Below are 17,579 nucleotides of genomic sequence, written 5' to 3' on the forward strand. Positions count from 1 at the left end.
GCACTACTTTTTCCTCGAAACTTGAACTAATTTCCCTTGTTCTCCAGGTGGGCGCCTGATTTCCAACACTTGCACTACTTTTTCCTCGAAACTTGAACTGTTTTTCCTTGTTCTCCAGGTGGGCGCCTGATTTCCAACACATGCACTGCTTACTCTTCGAAACTTGAACTGTTTTCCCTTGTTCTCCAGGTGGGCGCTTGATTTCCAACACTTGCACTGTTTTTCCTTGAAACTTGAATTGTTTTCCCTTGTTCTCCAAGTGGACGCCTGATTGCTGAACTTGAACTGATTTTCCTTGAAACTTAAACTGCTTTCCCTTGTCCAGGTGGGCGCATGATTGCCAACACTTGCAGTGTTTTTTTCTCGAAACTTGAATTGTTTTCCCTTGTTCTCAAGGTGGGCGCCTTATTTCCAACACTTGCACTGCTTTTTCCTCGAAACTTGAATTGTTTTCCCTTGTTCTCCTGGTGGGCGCCTGATTTCCAATACTTGCATTGTTTTTGCTTGAAATGTGAACTGCTTTCCCTTGTTCTCCAAGTGGGCGCCTGATTGCTGGACTTGAACTGCTTTTCCTTGAAACTTAAACTGTTTTCCCTTGTTCTCTAGTTGGGCGCATGATTGCCAACACTTGTAGTGATTTTTTCTCGAAACTTGAACTGTTTTCCCTTGTTCTCAAGGTGGGCGCCTGATTTCCAATACTTGCACTGTTTTTCCTTGAAACTTAAACTGTTTTCCCTTGTTCTCTAGGTGGGCGCATGATTGCCAACACTTGTAGTGATTTTTTGTCGAAACTTGAACTGTTTTCCCTTGTTCTCAAGGTGGGTGCCTGATTTCCAATACTTGCACTGTTTTTCCTTGAAACTTGAACTGCTTTCCCTTGTTCCCTAAGTAGGCGCCGAATTGCTGAACTTGAACTGCTTTTCCTTGAAACTTAAACTAATTTCCCTTGTTCTCCAGGTGAGCGCATGATTGCTAACACTTGCAGTGCTTTTTTCTCGAAACTTGAACTATTTTCCCTTGTTCTCCAAGTGGGCGCCTGATTGCTGAACTTGAACTGATTTTCCTTGAAACCTAAATTGCTTTCCCTTGTTCTCCAGGTATGCGTCTGATTGCCAACACTTGCACTGCTTTTTCCTCGAAACTTGAACTATTTTCTCCTGTTCTCCAGGTGGGCGCCTGATGTCCAATAATTGCATTGCTTTTTCCTCGAAACATGAATTATTTTCCCATGTTCTCCAGGTGGGCGCCTTATTTCCAACACTTGCACTATTTTTTCCTCTAAACTTGAACTGATTTCCCTTGCTCTCCAAGTGGGCGCCTGATTTCCAACACTTGCACTACTCTTTCCTCGAAACTTGAACTATTTTCCCTTGTTCTCCAGGTGGGCGCCTGATTTCCAAAACTTGCACTGTTTTTCCTTGAAACTTAAACTGTTTTCCCTTGTTCTCTAGGTGGGCGCATGATTGCCAACACTTGTAGTGATTTTTTGTCGAAACTTGAACTGTTTTCCCTTGTTCTCAAGGTGGGTGCCTGATTTCCAATACTTGCACTGTTTTTCCTTGAAACTTGAACTGCTTTCCCTTGTTCCCTAAGTAGGCGCCGAATTGCTGAACTTGAACTGCTTTTCCTTGAAACTTAAACTAATTTCCCTTGTTCTCCAGGTGAGCGCATGATTGCTAACACTTGCAGTGCTTTTTTCTCGAAACTTGAACTATTTTCCCTTGCTCTCCAAGTGGGCGTCTGATTGCTGAACTTGAACTGATTTTCCTTGAAACTTAAATTGCTTTCCCTTGTTCTCCAGGTATGCGTCTGATTGCCAACGCTTGCACTTCTTTTTCCTCGAAACTTGAACTATTTTCTCCTGTTCTCCAGGTGGGCGCCTGATTTCCAATACTTGCATTGCTTTTTCCTCGAAACATGAATTATTTTCCCTTGTTCTCCAGGTGGAAGCCTGATTACGAACACTTGCACTGTTTTTTCCTCGAAACGTGAACTGATTTCCCTTGTTCTCCAGGTGGGCGCCTGATTTCCAACACTTGCAGTGTTTTTTCCTCGAAACTTGAACTGTTTTCCCTTGTACTCCAGGCGGTCGCCTGATTTCCAACACTTGCACTGCCTTTTCCTTGAAACTTTAACTGTTTTCCCTTGTTCTCCAGGTGGTCGCTTGATTTCCAACACTTGCATTGTTTTTCATTGAAACTTGAATTGCTTTCCCTTGTTCTCCAAGTGGGCGCCTGATTGGTGAACTTGAACTAATTTTCCTTGAAACTTAAACTACTTTCCCTTGTTTCCAGGTGGGCGCATGATTGCTAACACTTGCAGTGCTTTTTTCTCGAAACTTGAACTATTTTCCCTTGTTCTCCAGGTGGGCGCCTGATTTCCAACACTTGCACTACTCTTTCCTCGAAACTTGAACTATTTTCCCTTGTTCTCCAGGTGGGCGCCTGATTTCCAAAACTTGCACTGTTTTTCCTTGAAACTTAAACTGTTTTCCCTTGTTCTCTAGGTGGGCGCATGATTGCCAACACTTGTAGTGATTTTTTGTCGAAACTTGAACTGTTTTCCCTTGTTCTCAAGGTGGTTGCCTGATTTCCAATACTTGCACTGTTTTTCCTTGAAACTTGAACTGCTTTCCCTTGTTCCCTAAGTAGGCGCCGAATTGCTGAACTTGAACTGCTTTTCCTTGAAACTTAAACTAATTTCCCTTGTTCTCCAGGTGAGCGCATGATTGCTAACACTTGCAGTGCTTTTTTCTCGAAACTTGAACTATTTTCCCTTGCTCTCCAAGTGGGCGCCTGATTGCTGAACTTGAACTGATTTTCCTTGAAACTTAAATTGCTTTCCCTTGTTCTCCAGGTATGCGTCTGATTGCCAACGCTTGCACTGCTTTTTCCTCGAAACTTGAACTATTTTCTCCTGTTCTCCAGGTGGGCGCCTGATTTCCAATACTTGCATTGCTTTTTCCTCGAAACATGAATTATTTTCCCTTGTTCTCCAGGTGGGAGCCTGATTACGAACACTTGCACTATTTTTTCCTCGAAACTTGAACTGATTTCCCTTGTTCTCCAGGTGGGCGCCTGATTTCCAACACTTGCAGTGTTTTTTCCTCGAAACTTGAACTGTTTTCCTTTGTACTCCAGGCGGGCACCTGATTTCCAACACTTGCACTGCCTTTTCCTTGAAACTTTAACTGTTTTCCCTTGTTCTCCAGGTGGTCGCTTGATTTCCAACACTTGCATTGTTTTTCATTGAAACTTGAACTGCTTTCCCTTGTTCTCCAAGTGGGCGCCTGATTGGTGAACTTGAACTGATTTTCCTTGAAACTTAAACTACTTTCCCTTGTTCTCCAGGTGGGCGCATGATTGCTAACACTTGCAGTGCTTTTTTCTCGAAACATGAACTATTTTCCCTTGTTCTCCAGGTGGGCGCCTGATTTCCAACACTTGCACTACTCTTTCCTCGAAACTTGAATTATTTTCCCTTGTTCTCCAGGTGGGCGCCTGATTTCCAAAACTTGCACTGTTTTTCCCTGAAACTTGAACTGATTTCCCTTGTTCTCTAGGTAGGCTCCTGATTTCCAACACTTGCAATGTTTTTTCTTGAAACTTGAACTACATTCCCTTGTTTTCCAGGTGGGCGCCTGATTCCCAACACTCGAATTGTCTTCCTTCAAAACTTGGACCGCCTTCCCTTGTTCTCCAGGTGGGCGCCTGATTGCTGAAATTGGAACTGCTTCCCTTGCAACTTGAATTGCTTTCCCTTGTTCTCCAGGTGGGCACCTGATTGCTGAACTTGAACTGCTTTTCCTTGAACCTTAAATTGATTTCCCTTGTTCTCCAGGTATGCGTCTGATTGCCAACGCTTGCACTATTTTTACTTGAAACTTGAGCTGGTTTCCCTTGTTCTCCAGGTGGGCGCCTGATTTCCAACACTTGCACTATTTTTCCTTGAAGCTTGAATTGCTTACCCTTGTTCTCCAGGTGGGCGCCTAATTGCCAACACTTGTACTGTTTTTTCCTCAAAACATGAAATGTTTCCCTTGTTCTCCTGGTGGGCACCTGATTTTCAACACTTGCACTGCTTTTTCCTCGAAACTTGAACTATTTTCCCTTGTTCTCCAGGTGGGCCCTTGATTTCCAACACTTGCACTGTTTTTCCTTGAAACTTAAACTGCTTTCCCTTGTTCTCCAGGTGGGCGCATGATTGCCAACACTTGTAGTGCTTTTTTCTCGAAACTTGAACTGTTTTCCCTTGTTCTCCAGGTGGGCGCTTGATTTCAACCACTTGAACTATTTTTCCTGGAAACTTAAACTACTTTCCCTTGTTCTCTAAGTGGGCGCTGGATTGCTGAACTTGAACTTCTTTTAATTGAACCATAAATTGCTTTCCCTTGTTCTCCAAGTATGCGTCTGATTGCCAATGCTTGCACTGATTTTTCCTCGAATCTTGAACTATTTTCCCCTGTTCTCCAGGTGAGCACCTGATTTCCAAAACTTGCATTGTTTTTTCCTCGAAACATGAATTATTTTTCCTTGTTCTCCAGGTGGGAGCCTAATTTCCAACACTTGCACTACTTTTTCCTCGAAACTTGAACTAATTTCCCTTGTTCTCCAGGTGGGCGCCTGATTTCCAACACTTGCACTACTTTTTCTCGAAACTTGAACTGCTTTTCCTTGTTCTCCAGGTGGGCGCCTGATTTCCAACACATGCACTGCTTACTCTTCCAAACTTGAACTGTTTTCCCTTGTTCTCCAGGTAGGCGCTTGATTTCCAACACTTGCACTGTTTTTCCTTGAAACTTGAATTGTTTTACCTTGTTCTCCAAGTGGGCGCCTGATTGCTGAACTTGAACTGATTTTCCTTGAAACTTAAACTGCTTTCCCTTGTCTAGGTGGGCGCATGATTGCCAACACTTGCAGTGCTTTTTTCTCGAAACTTGAATTGTTTTCCCTTGTTCTCAAGGTGGGCGCCTTATTTCCAACATTTTCACTGCTTTTTCCTCGAAACTTGAATTGTTTTCCCTTGTTTTCCTGGTGGGCGCCTGATTTCCAATACTTGCATTGTTTTTGCTTGAAATGTGAACTGCTTTCCCTTGTTCTCCAAGTGGGCGCCTGATTGCTGGACTTGAACTGCTTTTCCTTGAAACTTAAACTGTTTTCCCTTGTTCTCTAGGTGGGCGCATGATTGCCAACACTTGTAGTGATTTTTTCTCGAAACTTTAACTGTTTTCCCTTGTTCTCAAGGTGGGCGCCTGATTTCCAATACTTGCACTGTTTTTCCTTGAAACTTGAACTGCTTTCCCTTGTTCCCTAAGTAGGCGCCGAATTGCTGAACTTGAACTGCTTTTCCTTGAAACTTAAACTAATTTCCCTTGTTCTCCAGGTGAGCGCATGATTGCTAACACTTGCAGTGCTTTTTTCTCGAAACTTGAACTATTTTCCCTTGCTCTCCAAGTGTGCGCTTAATTGCTGAACTTGAACTGATTTTCCTTGAAACTTAAATTGCTTTCCCTTGTTCTCCAGGTATGCGTCTGATTGCCAACGCTTGCACTGCTTTTTCCTCGAAACTTGAACTATTTTCTCCTGTTCTCCAGATGGGCGCCTGATTTCCAATACTTGCATTGCTTTTTCCTCGAAACATGAATTATTTTCCCTTGTTCTCCAGGTGGGAGCCTGATTACGAACACTTGCACTGTTTTTTCCTCGAAACTTGAACTGATTTCCCTTGTTCTCCAGGTGGGCGCCTGATTTCCAACACTTGCAGTGTTTTTTCCTCGAAACTTGAACTGTTTTCCCTTGTACTCCAGGCGGGCGCCTGATTTCCAACACATGCACTGCCTTTTCCTTGAAACTTTAACTGTTTTCCCTTGTTCTCCAGGTGGTCGCTTGATTTCCAACACTTGCATTGTTTTTCATTGAAACTTGAACTGCTTTCCCTTGTTCTCCAAGTGGGCGCCTGATTGGTGAACTTGAGCTGATTTTCCTTGAAACTTAAACTACTTTCCCTTATTCTCCAGGTGGGCGCATGATTGCTAACACTTGCAGTGCTTTTTTCTCGAAACTTGAACTATTTTCCCTTGTTCTCCAGGTGGGCGCCTGATTTCCAAAACTTGCACTGTTTTTCCTTGAAACTTGAACTGATTTCCCTTGTTCTCTAGGTAAGCTCCTGATTTCCAACACTTGCAATGTTTTTTCTTGAAACTTGAACTACATTCCCTTGTTTTACAGGTGGGCGCCTGATTCCCAACACTCGAATTGTCTTCCTTCAAAACTTGGACCGCCTTCCCTTGTTCTCCAGGTGGGCGCCTGATTGCTGAAATTGGAACTGCTTCCCTTGAAACTTGAATTGCTTTCCCTTGTTCTCCAGGTGGGCACCTGATTGCTGAACTTGAACTGCTTTTCCTTGAACCTTAAATTGATTTCCCTTGTTCTCCAGGTATGCGTCTGATTGCCAACGCTTGCACTATTTTTACTTGAAACTTGAGCTGGTTTCCCTTGTTCTCCAGGTGGGCGCCTGATTTCCAACACTTGCACTATTTTTCCTTGAAGCTTGAATTGCTTACCCTTGTTCTCCAGTTGGGCGCCTAATTGCCAACACTTGCACTACTTTTTCCTCGAAACTTGAACAGTTTTCCCTTGTTCTCCAGGTGGGCGCCTGATTTCCAACACATTCACTGCTTACTCTTCGAAACTTGAACTGTTTTCCCTTGTTCTTCAGGTGGGCACTTGATTTCCAACACTTGCACTGTTTTTCCTTGAAACTTGAAATGTTTTCCCTTATTCTCCAAGTGGGCGCCTGATTGCTGAACTTGAACTGATTTTCCTTGAAACTTAAACTGCTTTCCCTTGTTCTCTAGGTGGGCGCATGATTGCCAACACTTTCAGTGTTTTTTTCTCGAAACTTGAATTGTTTTCCCTTGTTCTCAAGGTGGGTGCCTTATTTCCAACACTTGCACTGCTTTTTCCTCGAAACTTGAACTGTTTTCCCTTGTTCTCCTGGTGGGCGCCTGATTTCCAATACTTGCATTGTTTTTCCTTGAAACGTGAACTGCTTTCCCTTGTTCTCCAAGTGGGCGCCTGATTGCTGAACTTAAACTAATTTTCCTTGAAATTTAAACTGTTTTCCCTTGTTCTCTAGGTGGGCGAATGATTGCCATCACTTGCAGTTATTTTTTCTCGAAACTTGAACTGTTTTCCCTTGTTCTCCAGGTGGGCGCCTGATTTCCAATACTTGCACTGTTTTTCCTTGAAACCTGAACTGTTTTCCCTTGTTCCCTAAGTAGGCGCCGGATTGCTGAACATGAACTGCTTTTCCTTGAAACTTAAACTGATTTCCCTTGTTCTCCAGGTGAGCGCATGATTGCTAACACTTGCAGTGCTTTTTTCTCGAAATTTGAACTATATATTCCCTTGCTCTCCAAGTGGACGCCTGATTGCTGAACTTGAACTGATTTTTCTTGAAACTTAAATTTCTTTCCCTTGTTCTCCAAGTATGCGTATGATTGCCAACGCTTGCACTGCTCTTTCCTCGAAACTTGAACTATTTTCTCCTGTTCTCCAGGTGGGCGCCTGATTTCCAATACTTGCATTGCTTTTTCCTCGAAACATGAATTATTTTCCCTTGTTCTCCACGTGGGCGCCTGATTTCCAACACTTGCACTGTTTTTTCCTCGAAACTTGAACTGATTTCCCTTGTTCTCCAGGTGGGCGCCTGATTTCCAACACTTGCAGTGTTTTTTCCTCGAAACTTGAACTGTTTTCCCTTGTACTCCAGGTGGGCGCCTGATTTCCAACACTTGCACTGCCTTTTCCTCGAAACTTTAACTGTTTTCCCTTGTTCTCCAGGTGGTCGCTTGTTTTCCAACACTTGCATTGTTTTTCATTGAAACTTGAACTGTTTTCCCTTGTTCTCCAAGTGGGCTCCTGATTGCTGAACTTGAACTGATTTTCCTTGAAACTTAAACTGCTTTCCCTTGTTCTCCAGGTGGGCGCATGATTGCTAACACTTGCAGTGCTTTTTTCTCGAAACTTGAACTATTTTCCCTTGTTCTCCAGGTGGGCGCCTGATTTCCAATACTTGCACTACTCTTTCCTCGAAACTTGAACTGTTTTCCCTTGTTCTCCAGGTGGGCGCCTGATATCCAACACCTGCACTGCTCTTTACTCGAAACTTGAACTTATTTCCCTTGTTCTCCAGGTGGGCGCCTGATTTCCAAAACTTGCAATGATTTTTCCTCGAAACTTGAATTGTTTTCCCTTGTTCTCTAGGTGGGCGCCTGATTGCTGAACTTGAACTGATTTTCATTGAAACTTAAACTGCTTTCCCTTGTTCTCCAGGTGGGCGCATGATTGCCAACACTTGCAGTGCTTTTTTCTCGAAACTTGAATTGTTTTCCCTTGTTCTCAAGGTGGGCGCCTTATTTCCAACACTTGCACTGCTTTTTCCTCGAAACTTGAACTGTTTTCCCTTGTTCTCCTGGTGGGCGCCTCATTTCCAATACTTGCATTGTTTTTCCTTGAAACGTGAACTGCTTTCCCTTGTTCTCCAAGTGGCCGCCTGATTGCTGAACTTAAACTACTTTTCTTTGAAATTTAAACTGTTTTCCCTTGTTCTCTAGGTGGGCGAATGATTGCCATCACTTGCAGTTATTTTTTCTTGAAACTTGAACTGTTTTTCATCTTTTCTGCTTCTACCCGGGTTTTCAGCTGTTATTCTCATTTTTCAAACTTGGGCTCGGAGAGCTTCATTTTCTTGGACCAACCTTCTTCTTTCACCTTCAGCCTCTTGTGCTTGGAGATCATTACTGAATTCTATGTTTCTCAGCTTCTCTTCCAAGGTGTGAATCACCGCTTGATATTTTTTCTCCTTTTCTCCCCAGGACAACCTTTCATGGATTTTATTATCAAAAGCTTGAACATGGGGTCTCTTGGTAGGCCTCTCGGGCTCAGGCTCTAGCTCGTTGTTTACATAATAACTTTTCTCAAACCATGCAGCGTAATCTAGATCCACTTCCCCCTTTGTCACATCTGGATGCCATTTTTCAGATACCGGCAACTATTCCCATCCTGCTGAACTAATGTTTCTGGCAGTGCAGCTTCTGGATGTAGCTCAATGACCTGGGTAGTTAGATCTTCATCTTCGGGCACCACCTGCTATCTTCCTAACTGCCTTAAGACCATCTGCGATGCATATGGCTGGACACTCCTCAAACCCATCAACCTTAGGTAACCTTTGGTAGCCGTCATGTATATGGATTTTGTCATTGGGAGCCATCCTATAGTCTACTCGATCTGACTTGCTATGAGAGCTTAAGTGGGAGACCCAGGATTCAAACCCTTCGGGCACATTGTAGTCTTTCACCCTTTCCTCATAACCATTGATGAAGTTATCCATGCTCGAACCATAACTCATGAATTTGGGGTGATGGTGGAGATGCTCGATCAACCACATTTGTAGAAGAATATTGCAACCTTCAAAGAACTGTGCCCGGCCTTGCACAATGTCAATGCTCAATAAATGTCTACCAGCACTAACGGAGCAAGTGTATGATCTTTCTTGGTAGTGAGGATTTGTGCAATTTTGGCCATACGGATATCCACTATCCCTTCCGCATTTGGAAAGACCATGATCCCAAAAAATGCCACAACAAAAGCGAGCCGACGATAGATTTGCCAGAGGTCCTTATCTTGTTTGTTGTTCAAACCCTTTTCATGCGTTTCGAACCCAGCTGAGTGCCCGAACCTGAAGTACATGAAGTAGAAAGAACAATACCCTTTGCTTACATAGGCCTTCTCCATCTGTTTACTAATATTCAGGAGGTCAAAGAACTTGTGCACAAAGGGAGCCCTTGGAAATATTTGTTATTTCCTCAAGTCCCGGCAAAACTCAATATACCCGTCCATCTCCTACAGAGTAGGGGTGATCTCAATGTCCGAAAAGCGAAAAACATTGTGGACGGGATCCCAAAAAGTTACCAAAGCCTTGATTAGATCTTTTCGTGGTTTGATTTCCAGAATGTTTATAAGGGCACCTAACTGCTCTTTCACTCAATCCTGACCCTCTTCATCTAAATCATTCTATCACATGCTCAACTGCAGCTGAGCCTGTTCTATGACCAAGTCTGATAGATCATGGACAGTGTTCATTTGTACCTATGGAAGATTAAGGTCAGGTTTGACTCTGGTGGACCTTTTTTGTAAAACAGGTTTTTCAATTTTTTAAAATAAAAATCAACGGACCCTGACCCCCTCCCGTCTATGCTACTTTAGCAAAAGTGGTCGTTTTTGCAAACGTGGCCCCTTCACAATTCCAAATAAATTTTGAGGCCAGGGAGAATTATTTTATGGAGAAATGACACTTTACCGATAGACTTGTCCATTCTTTATGAAAATAGCCCTTCAACAACTGAAGATACTCTAAGGCTATCCTTGCAAGAACGACTTAAGACATTAACGAAGTTGGATCGGCTTATTTTGCACCAAAACCCTAAACTACATTTTTTTGACCATTTACTCTTTTTCTCTTTTTTTTGAAAAAATAAGGCTGAACCTTATGTAGGTTGCCTACGTATCCCACATCCGATGAGAATCAAACCTGCGTAGTTCAGTCAGTTTTGACACATTTGAAAAGGACACAGTATTGACTTATTTTGAAATGACTCTTTTTTTTCCTCTTTTTGAAAATTTTGGGGAGAGTTTCAGGATATTTCCAAATACCGGGGATTTTTCAGAACCAGGCTTTATTTCTTCCTTACATCACTCTTGGTTTTTCTCTTGATTTATTTTTCCTAGTCGGTCAACATGCAGTCCAAAACAAATGAATGTTCACATAGCACATAGGATGCATCAGGATGGTCTGTTATTTTGGGTACACCTGTCCTAGATGGACCCAACCCTTGTGTTGAGTCCCCTAAGTCAAATGCACATAATGCAATCAAGCGTTCCTACTAGGGATCCGACATGAGGATGTGTTTTTCTAGGTTTAAAACCTGTGGTTGTGTTCTAGACCTGGCTTGCCCGAGTGGACAACTCGAGCCGGAGAGGGGGCAACGTACCGGGAGCACTGAAGTCTATCCGGCTTTGTTGCTGGCCCAGCCTCGTTCTATTTACTATAATTTCTATAGAAAAAGTGGTCCACGCGAATGTGTGCACCATTTTCAGAAGACTCAGAGGGGTGGCGTAAGAAGACAGTTATATGCAATTCAAATAATATTAAAGCGGTAAACAGACAGCAGTTAGCACAAAAGGTTCACAGAATGCAGTAATATTAACAATAAATGAAGCCAAGTAAAATCATAAAAATAAACTCGAATTCTTGAACCCTGAACCAGAGAATTTGGGTTCGTTCCCCAGCAGAGTCGCCAGAGCTGTCACACCTCCTTTTTACTACCCCGAAAGGGGTATAAGGGAGTTCTTTCCAATTTAAGTGATAATCGAACCAGGATTATTTATTAAAATTAGAGTCGCCACTTGAGATAATTTATGGTGTCCCAAGTTACCTGTTTAAAATCCCGAATCGAGGAAGTTTGACTCTATTTACGGTCTGCAAACACAGAAATCCAGGTAAGGAATTCTGTTAACCCAGGATAAGGTGTTAGGCATTCCTGAGTTCCGTGGTTCTAGCATGGTCTCTTTGATCATACTTGGCTTACTAAAATTGTCAAATTACTCATTTTAGAACCTATGTGCATTTTCCTTTTTTAATTAAAATTATCTTGAAACGGGTCACGTGTACGTGTACCCATTTGTTTGGCGCCTCAAAAATCATGTCACGCGAACGTATTCACAATTAATAATGTGTTATTATTATTAAGAAAGGTTTGGCCAAAGTTGTGCAAACGCATATTCTAATTTTGTTTTTAGAATCGTGATTATGTCACGCAAACGTGTACGCAATCACGATGGTACATTAAACGTGCCTAAAGCATACTACGCATATCATTTTTAATAATTGAGTCATGAGATTAATACGAGGGCCATGGATGATTAAATTGGATGGCTCACCTCGGATTATATGAACTAAATTTAATTTAGCGGCCTATTAAAAACAATTTTATTATTAAGAGAACTTGATCGAAGTTGCACGAACGCATACTCCGAATTGGTTTTTAGAATCGTAATTATGTCGCGCAAACGTGTACACAATCGAAATAGTATTTTAAACGCACCTAAAGGCTTTTCTACGAATATTAATCTATTCCTTAAAAATGACTCTCCCTTTATTTCACTAGTAATGTGCCTTGCAATTACTGTTGAATATAAACTTAGTCGAACCACTACAACTCTGACGTACAGCAAATTTAGCATACATTTTAAAACCAATTGCAGTTGTGATTTAAAACGTCCCAAATCAAACAAACTTTCAACAAAGGCCCAAACATTTCGAAATCATGCTTTCTGATAAGCCAAATACACTTTGATCACACAAGAGCCAATTTAAGCCCATACGATTTATTTGAGTCGAACTCTTGCGCTCAAGGCCTGAAAGCATTCAAACTCACGTTCATAGCCTTACTTGGCCCACTCACGAGCCAGGCCCAATTCATTAATAAAACATGTCGGCTCACTGAATATATTTAAAGTAAGTACATAAAATGAATTTATCTGAAATAACAAGTTACACAATCCAATCATAACAACTAAATGATCTGACTATTCATTAATAAAAGAAAAACTTTGTAAAGATGATTCATCCTTTAACTAAAAGCAACAAACTCCATCCGGGGGAGGGGGGGTGTGTGATTCCAAACGTGCTTGGATTTGCAAGAGCAGCTATAGAGCTAACTAACAAATCTGCATCTGATTCATTATCGTAGCAGGCAGACAAAACTAAAGTTAGTACAGTTACAACCCCTTGTTTGTTTCAATCACATAAGGAAAGCTTAACAAAAACATGTCCAACTCCCTTTAAAACTATATCACGGATTTCACTAATTAGTCTACTATGTTAAATTACAAAACAATAAAATGGGAGCAGGTTTTTACCCTCACATGGACCCTTATAGGTTATTCTAAACATGCTGGACCTTTCACAGTCTATCCTACAACTTGAAAGAAAACTTTAAACTTAAACAATGGGAAGAGAAGAAGTCACAAATGATTAATCTACCCATATAACAAGAATCACACTAATTTTCAAACAAGGGTTTGAATCAGATTCATATTAGCTTACCAATACTCACTTGAAGTCCATTCCTTGAACAATCATTCCATTTCATAAAAAGAAAACCATTGCACGAGAAATGAACTGGAAAGAGTACCTTGAAAGAGTAACAACAAAGAAACAACAGCCAAAGTAATATGAAAAAAACCAGCAACAATGACTCAACACAGCAGTAGGGATCAGTGATGAAAAACCCAGCAAAACAGCTTTAAACCAGCCAAATTTCAGCTTAGAAGCCCAAAAAATCCATGTAAGCCTTTTAAAATTCATAAAGAAGACCCAGAAAACCAACCAAGTAATGTAAAAAAACCTTTTTCTCTGAAATTCTGATGTGTTTTTAGTATTTTTGGTGCAGAGAATGATGCCTCAGGTCTGTTTTTTAGAATGAAGAAAAGGGCATTATTTTATAGGCCTCTAAGGCCATATGCTCAAAAACAGCCTTGGGAATTATTCCCAGCCTGCAAAAGGCATCTTTTTAACCACCTGGACAGCTGGCGGTCCCATATTGGCCTATGCATTTTGTGCAAACCAAATGAGGATAGCTGTCACAGGTTCTAGAAACTTCCTATACCAAACCTTATCTGAAAACGCTATTTATGTGTCCCAAATTAACCCCTAAGTTCTTAGTTGTTCAATTAACGACCCTAAAAGTTCTAAATATTTACAAACTAAACAAACATAAAACAAGCCAACTAATATCTAAAAACGGATTAAAAGCAAACCAAAGTTCAAAGTAAAGGAATATCTGAAATTGATGAATGAACCTAAACTTCTTACACGAAATCAATTCATAATGAACTAAGCTGGACAAAGAACCCCAAATGGTTCTTGCACAAACACTGGAATGCTTCTAGCAACCAGAATGGGTAAATTAGTGCATTCTAAAAAAGAATTTACAACTAAACATGCACAATTAACCAACAACAATGCAATTTTAACCTTGAACTACACTTAAATTCTTCTATCATAAACTGAAAATCAGAAATTACTATTGGAAACAGACTTATTTCATACATCGACTAAATTGACATTAAACCTGTGTTGAAAACCCAATCTGAAGCCCTAATATGAAAACAAAACAGGTGACACACAAGAACCTACCATGCAACTAAACAGAATTGAGAGGAAGAGATAAGAAGAAACAAAACAGAAGAGAACAAAGATGAATAAATGACTAAAGGTTAGGGAGTATCAATTTAATCAACCTGACGATCAACAAAAGCAAAAGCGGCAAGCTGGCCAAGTTCAGAATGCTTCGACGAGGCTTGAAACTGACCCAAACGATTATTCATGACATGAATAACATATTTGGGGGAGCTTCCAACCAAGACGAACACAGCTTCAAAGAAATCCCAAAATCATAAAATAGGTTCAACCTAAATCCGGGATTTGACAAGTTTCAGAGATTGTTTGGGGAAATTGTTAATGGTTTTGGGTTTGGGGAGGCCTAGTGATTATAGGGTGTAAGTTTGGGGCGGTTTGAGTGAGTTAGGGTTTTTGAGGTTGGTGCTTTAGATCTAAAATCGGAGGAGATTGATGGGGATTTGAAGGAATTGGTTTATGGATTTGGAAAAGGGAGAGGACGGGGACTGACTGGTGAAAATTTGGAGTGGTGCCGCCACCGTAGAGCGATTTTTGGCGATGGCGATAAGCGGAGTCGGTGAGGGTGTGAGAGGGCGGCTAGGGTTTGGACTCTTAGAGGTTGAGGGATGAAATGAGGGGGATTGGAAATGGGGGGGAGTCTAATTCGGACTCTTAAATATAATATGGGTGCCTAGTTCACAGCCGTTGGATCACATAAGATCAACAGCTATGATGCTGAAAACCTAGAAACGGTGTCATTTGGAGTTTAAGTGGAAGCTAGACCGGGTATTTGGGGGTATTGGGCTGGATTTTGGGGCGGGTTTTTAAGTAACCTTTGGGCTTAGGTCCAAATAGCAGCAAAAATAAAACATTTTCAATTAACCCCTTTTTCTATTCAAGTCTTTTATTTTATTTTCTTTTTATTTATCTTTTTATTTTCTTTTTCTATAATGAAAACTTAAATTAAAATTCTAAATTAACCTAAACTGTATCACCAACCAATTTTCCTAAAATTATAAAAAAAAACCTAAATCCTAAATCAAAAAGAAAAATCAATTATCTAGCATTTAAAATGGTAAAAATGAAAAATGGGCCATTTTTGTAATTTTCATATTAATAAAATAAATAATTAACCAATTAACCCTGAAAAATATAAAAACAAAACCTAAATGTAATGCATGGTGTTTTTGGCATTTTTCATGATTTAAATAAAAGTAAACACGCATAGAAATGCAAACAATTAACAAAAAAATCCTAAAATTCTATAAAATGGCAAATAACTGGAAAAAATCTATTTCATTGTATTTTATAGGAGTAATTCATATACGGCAAAATTCACGTGCTCACAGTTATAACACTTCCGCACTTTATCTCTGTTTGGCTTTAGCTATTATTTATTTTTGTTCTAGTTAACAATTATGTGGTAAAATTATATCTATCGGCTTGCCTACCTTTCAAGAGTAGGCGCCATCACGATCCCGACGGTGAGAAATTCGGGTCGTGATAAGTTGGTATTAGAGCACTAAGTTGCCTAGGTCTCATAATACACAAACAATCTAGGTAGAGTCTGAGGGATCGGTACGGAGACGCCTGTGCTTATCCCTCAGAGGCTATGGAGTTTAGGAATAACTTCACATCTATTCTTCCCTATCGTGCGATTTGACTTCTCAATGCTAATTGAACTTCTACTCTGTTCTTTCGTAGATGGCAAGAACATGTACCTCTTCATCAGCTGATCAACAGCCTGAGCCCCTAATGGTAGCTCCTACAAGGGGCAGAGGACGAGGCCGAGGTAGGGGTATGGCTCAGCATAGAGCTCGAGCAGCAACACCAGCAACACAGCCTCATGTGGATTTCGATGATGAGGTTCTGGCTCAGACCGTCCGGCGGGGCCAACTCAGGTTCCCGAGGGGTTCATCGCTACCCCAATACTTTAGGATGCTTTGGTCCGTCTAATGGGCCTTATGGAGAGCGTAGCTTAGACTGGCATATTCCTTGTAGCACCAGCTGCCTCTTAGGCTAGGAGAGGAGCTCAGACTCCCGCTACCCATACCCCGGAGCAGATGGCTCGCCAGTTCTAGACTCTAGCAGCTCAACCAGTTATTGTGGCTCAGGCTGTTGGTGGATCATCTATGTCTTCTGAGGCTTTGTTAAGGTTTGATAAGTTCACCAAGCTTTTGTCGGTTCATTACAGCGGGGCAGCATCTGAGGACACCCAAGATTATCTTGACTACTGCCATGAGGTATTGCGGAACATGGGGATAGTAGAAACTAATAGGGTAGACTTTGTTGTATTCCAGATGATAGGGTCAGCCAAGAGATGGTGGAATGATTTTATGTTGACCATACCAGCTGGGTCTCCTGCATTGACTTGGGATCAGTTCTCTCAGCTATTTCACGAGAAGTTCCTTCCTGTCACTCAGAGAGAGGACTACCGTAGGTGGTTCGAGCATCTTCAGCAGGGTTTTATGACTGTCACCCAATACGAGACTAGGTTTGTTTATTTGGCTCGTCATGCTCTTCTTATACTCCCCACATAAAGAGAGAGAGAGAGAGAGAGAAGGAGGTTCATTGAGGGACTCGCTCAGCCTATCAGATTGCAGATGGCTAAGGAGACATGAAGCGAGATTTCTTTCCAAAATGCGGCCAATATGGCCAGGCAGGTTGAGATGGTCTTAGCTCAAGGGAGTGGTCAGGGGTCTGACAAGAGGCCTCGTCATTTTGGTAGGTTCAGTGGTGCCTCATCTGGAGGCGGGGATTCTTTTGGTAGCGGCCATCCTCCCAAGCCATTTAATTCAGTACTTCAGGCTTCTCACAGTGCTTCAGGTAGCCAAGGTTCTCATATGGAGTATTCTGATCAGCTACCCTATAGTGCATCACCAGCTCCTATAAGTACACCTCCGCTCCAGAGTTTTCAGGGTGTCTACTCTGGACATAAGGGTCAGTTTCAAAGTCAGCAGTCCTAGTAGCCAAGAACTTGTTATACTTGTGGCGATCCGAGGCACATTACTAGATTTTTTCCCTCGACCCTCGAGCAGTTTTCAGCATTAGGGTTTCATGCCATGGTTCAGGCACCGGGTGTTCCACCGCCCACTCAGCCAGTTATAGGTAGGGGTCAGGCAACTAGAGGTGGAGGTCAAGGTATTAGAGGTGGAGGTCAGGCCGCTAGAGGTGGAGGCCAGCCAGTAGGAGGCCGTCCTAGGGATGTAGTTCAGAGTGGTGGGGCCCAGCCTCGATGTTATTCTTTCCTTTCCAGGCCTAAGGCTGAGGCATCCGATGCCATTATCATAGGTATGGTTTCAGTTTGCAGTAGAGATGCTTCAATTCTATTTGAT

The 17,579-nt window shown here is 41.8% G+C and overlaps 1 protein-coding gene across 1 annotated transcript; it reads left to right on the forward strand.

The window, feature by feature from the left end:
* The first annotated feature begins 15,948 nt into the window (after nt 1-15,948).
* Nucleotides 15,949-16,784, forward strand: LOC138887302 (uncharacterized). The gene is made up of 2 exons (XM_070169032.1): nt 15,949-16,110; nt 16,359-16,784. The coding sequence occupies exons 1-2, from the start codon at nt 15,949-15,951 to the stop codon at nt 16,782-16,784; spliced, it is 588 nt and encodes a 195-aa protein (XP_070025133.1).
* Nucleotides 16,785-17,579: the final 795 nt, after the last annotated feature.

Source organism: Nicotiana sylvestris, chromosome 3 (genome assembly GCF_000393655.2).
Source record: "Nicotiana sylvestris chromosome 3, ASM39365v2, whole genome shotgun sequence".
NCBI lineage: Eukaryota > Viridiplantae > Streptophyta > Magnoliopsida > Solanales > Solanaceae > Nicotiana > Nicotiana sylvestris.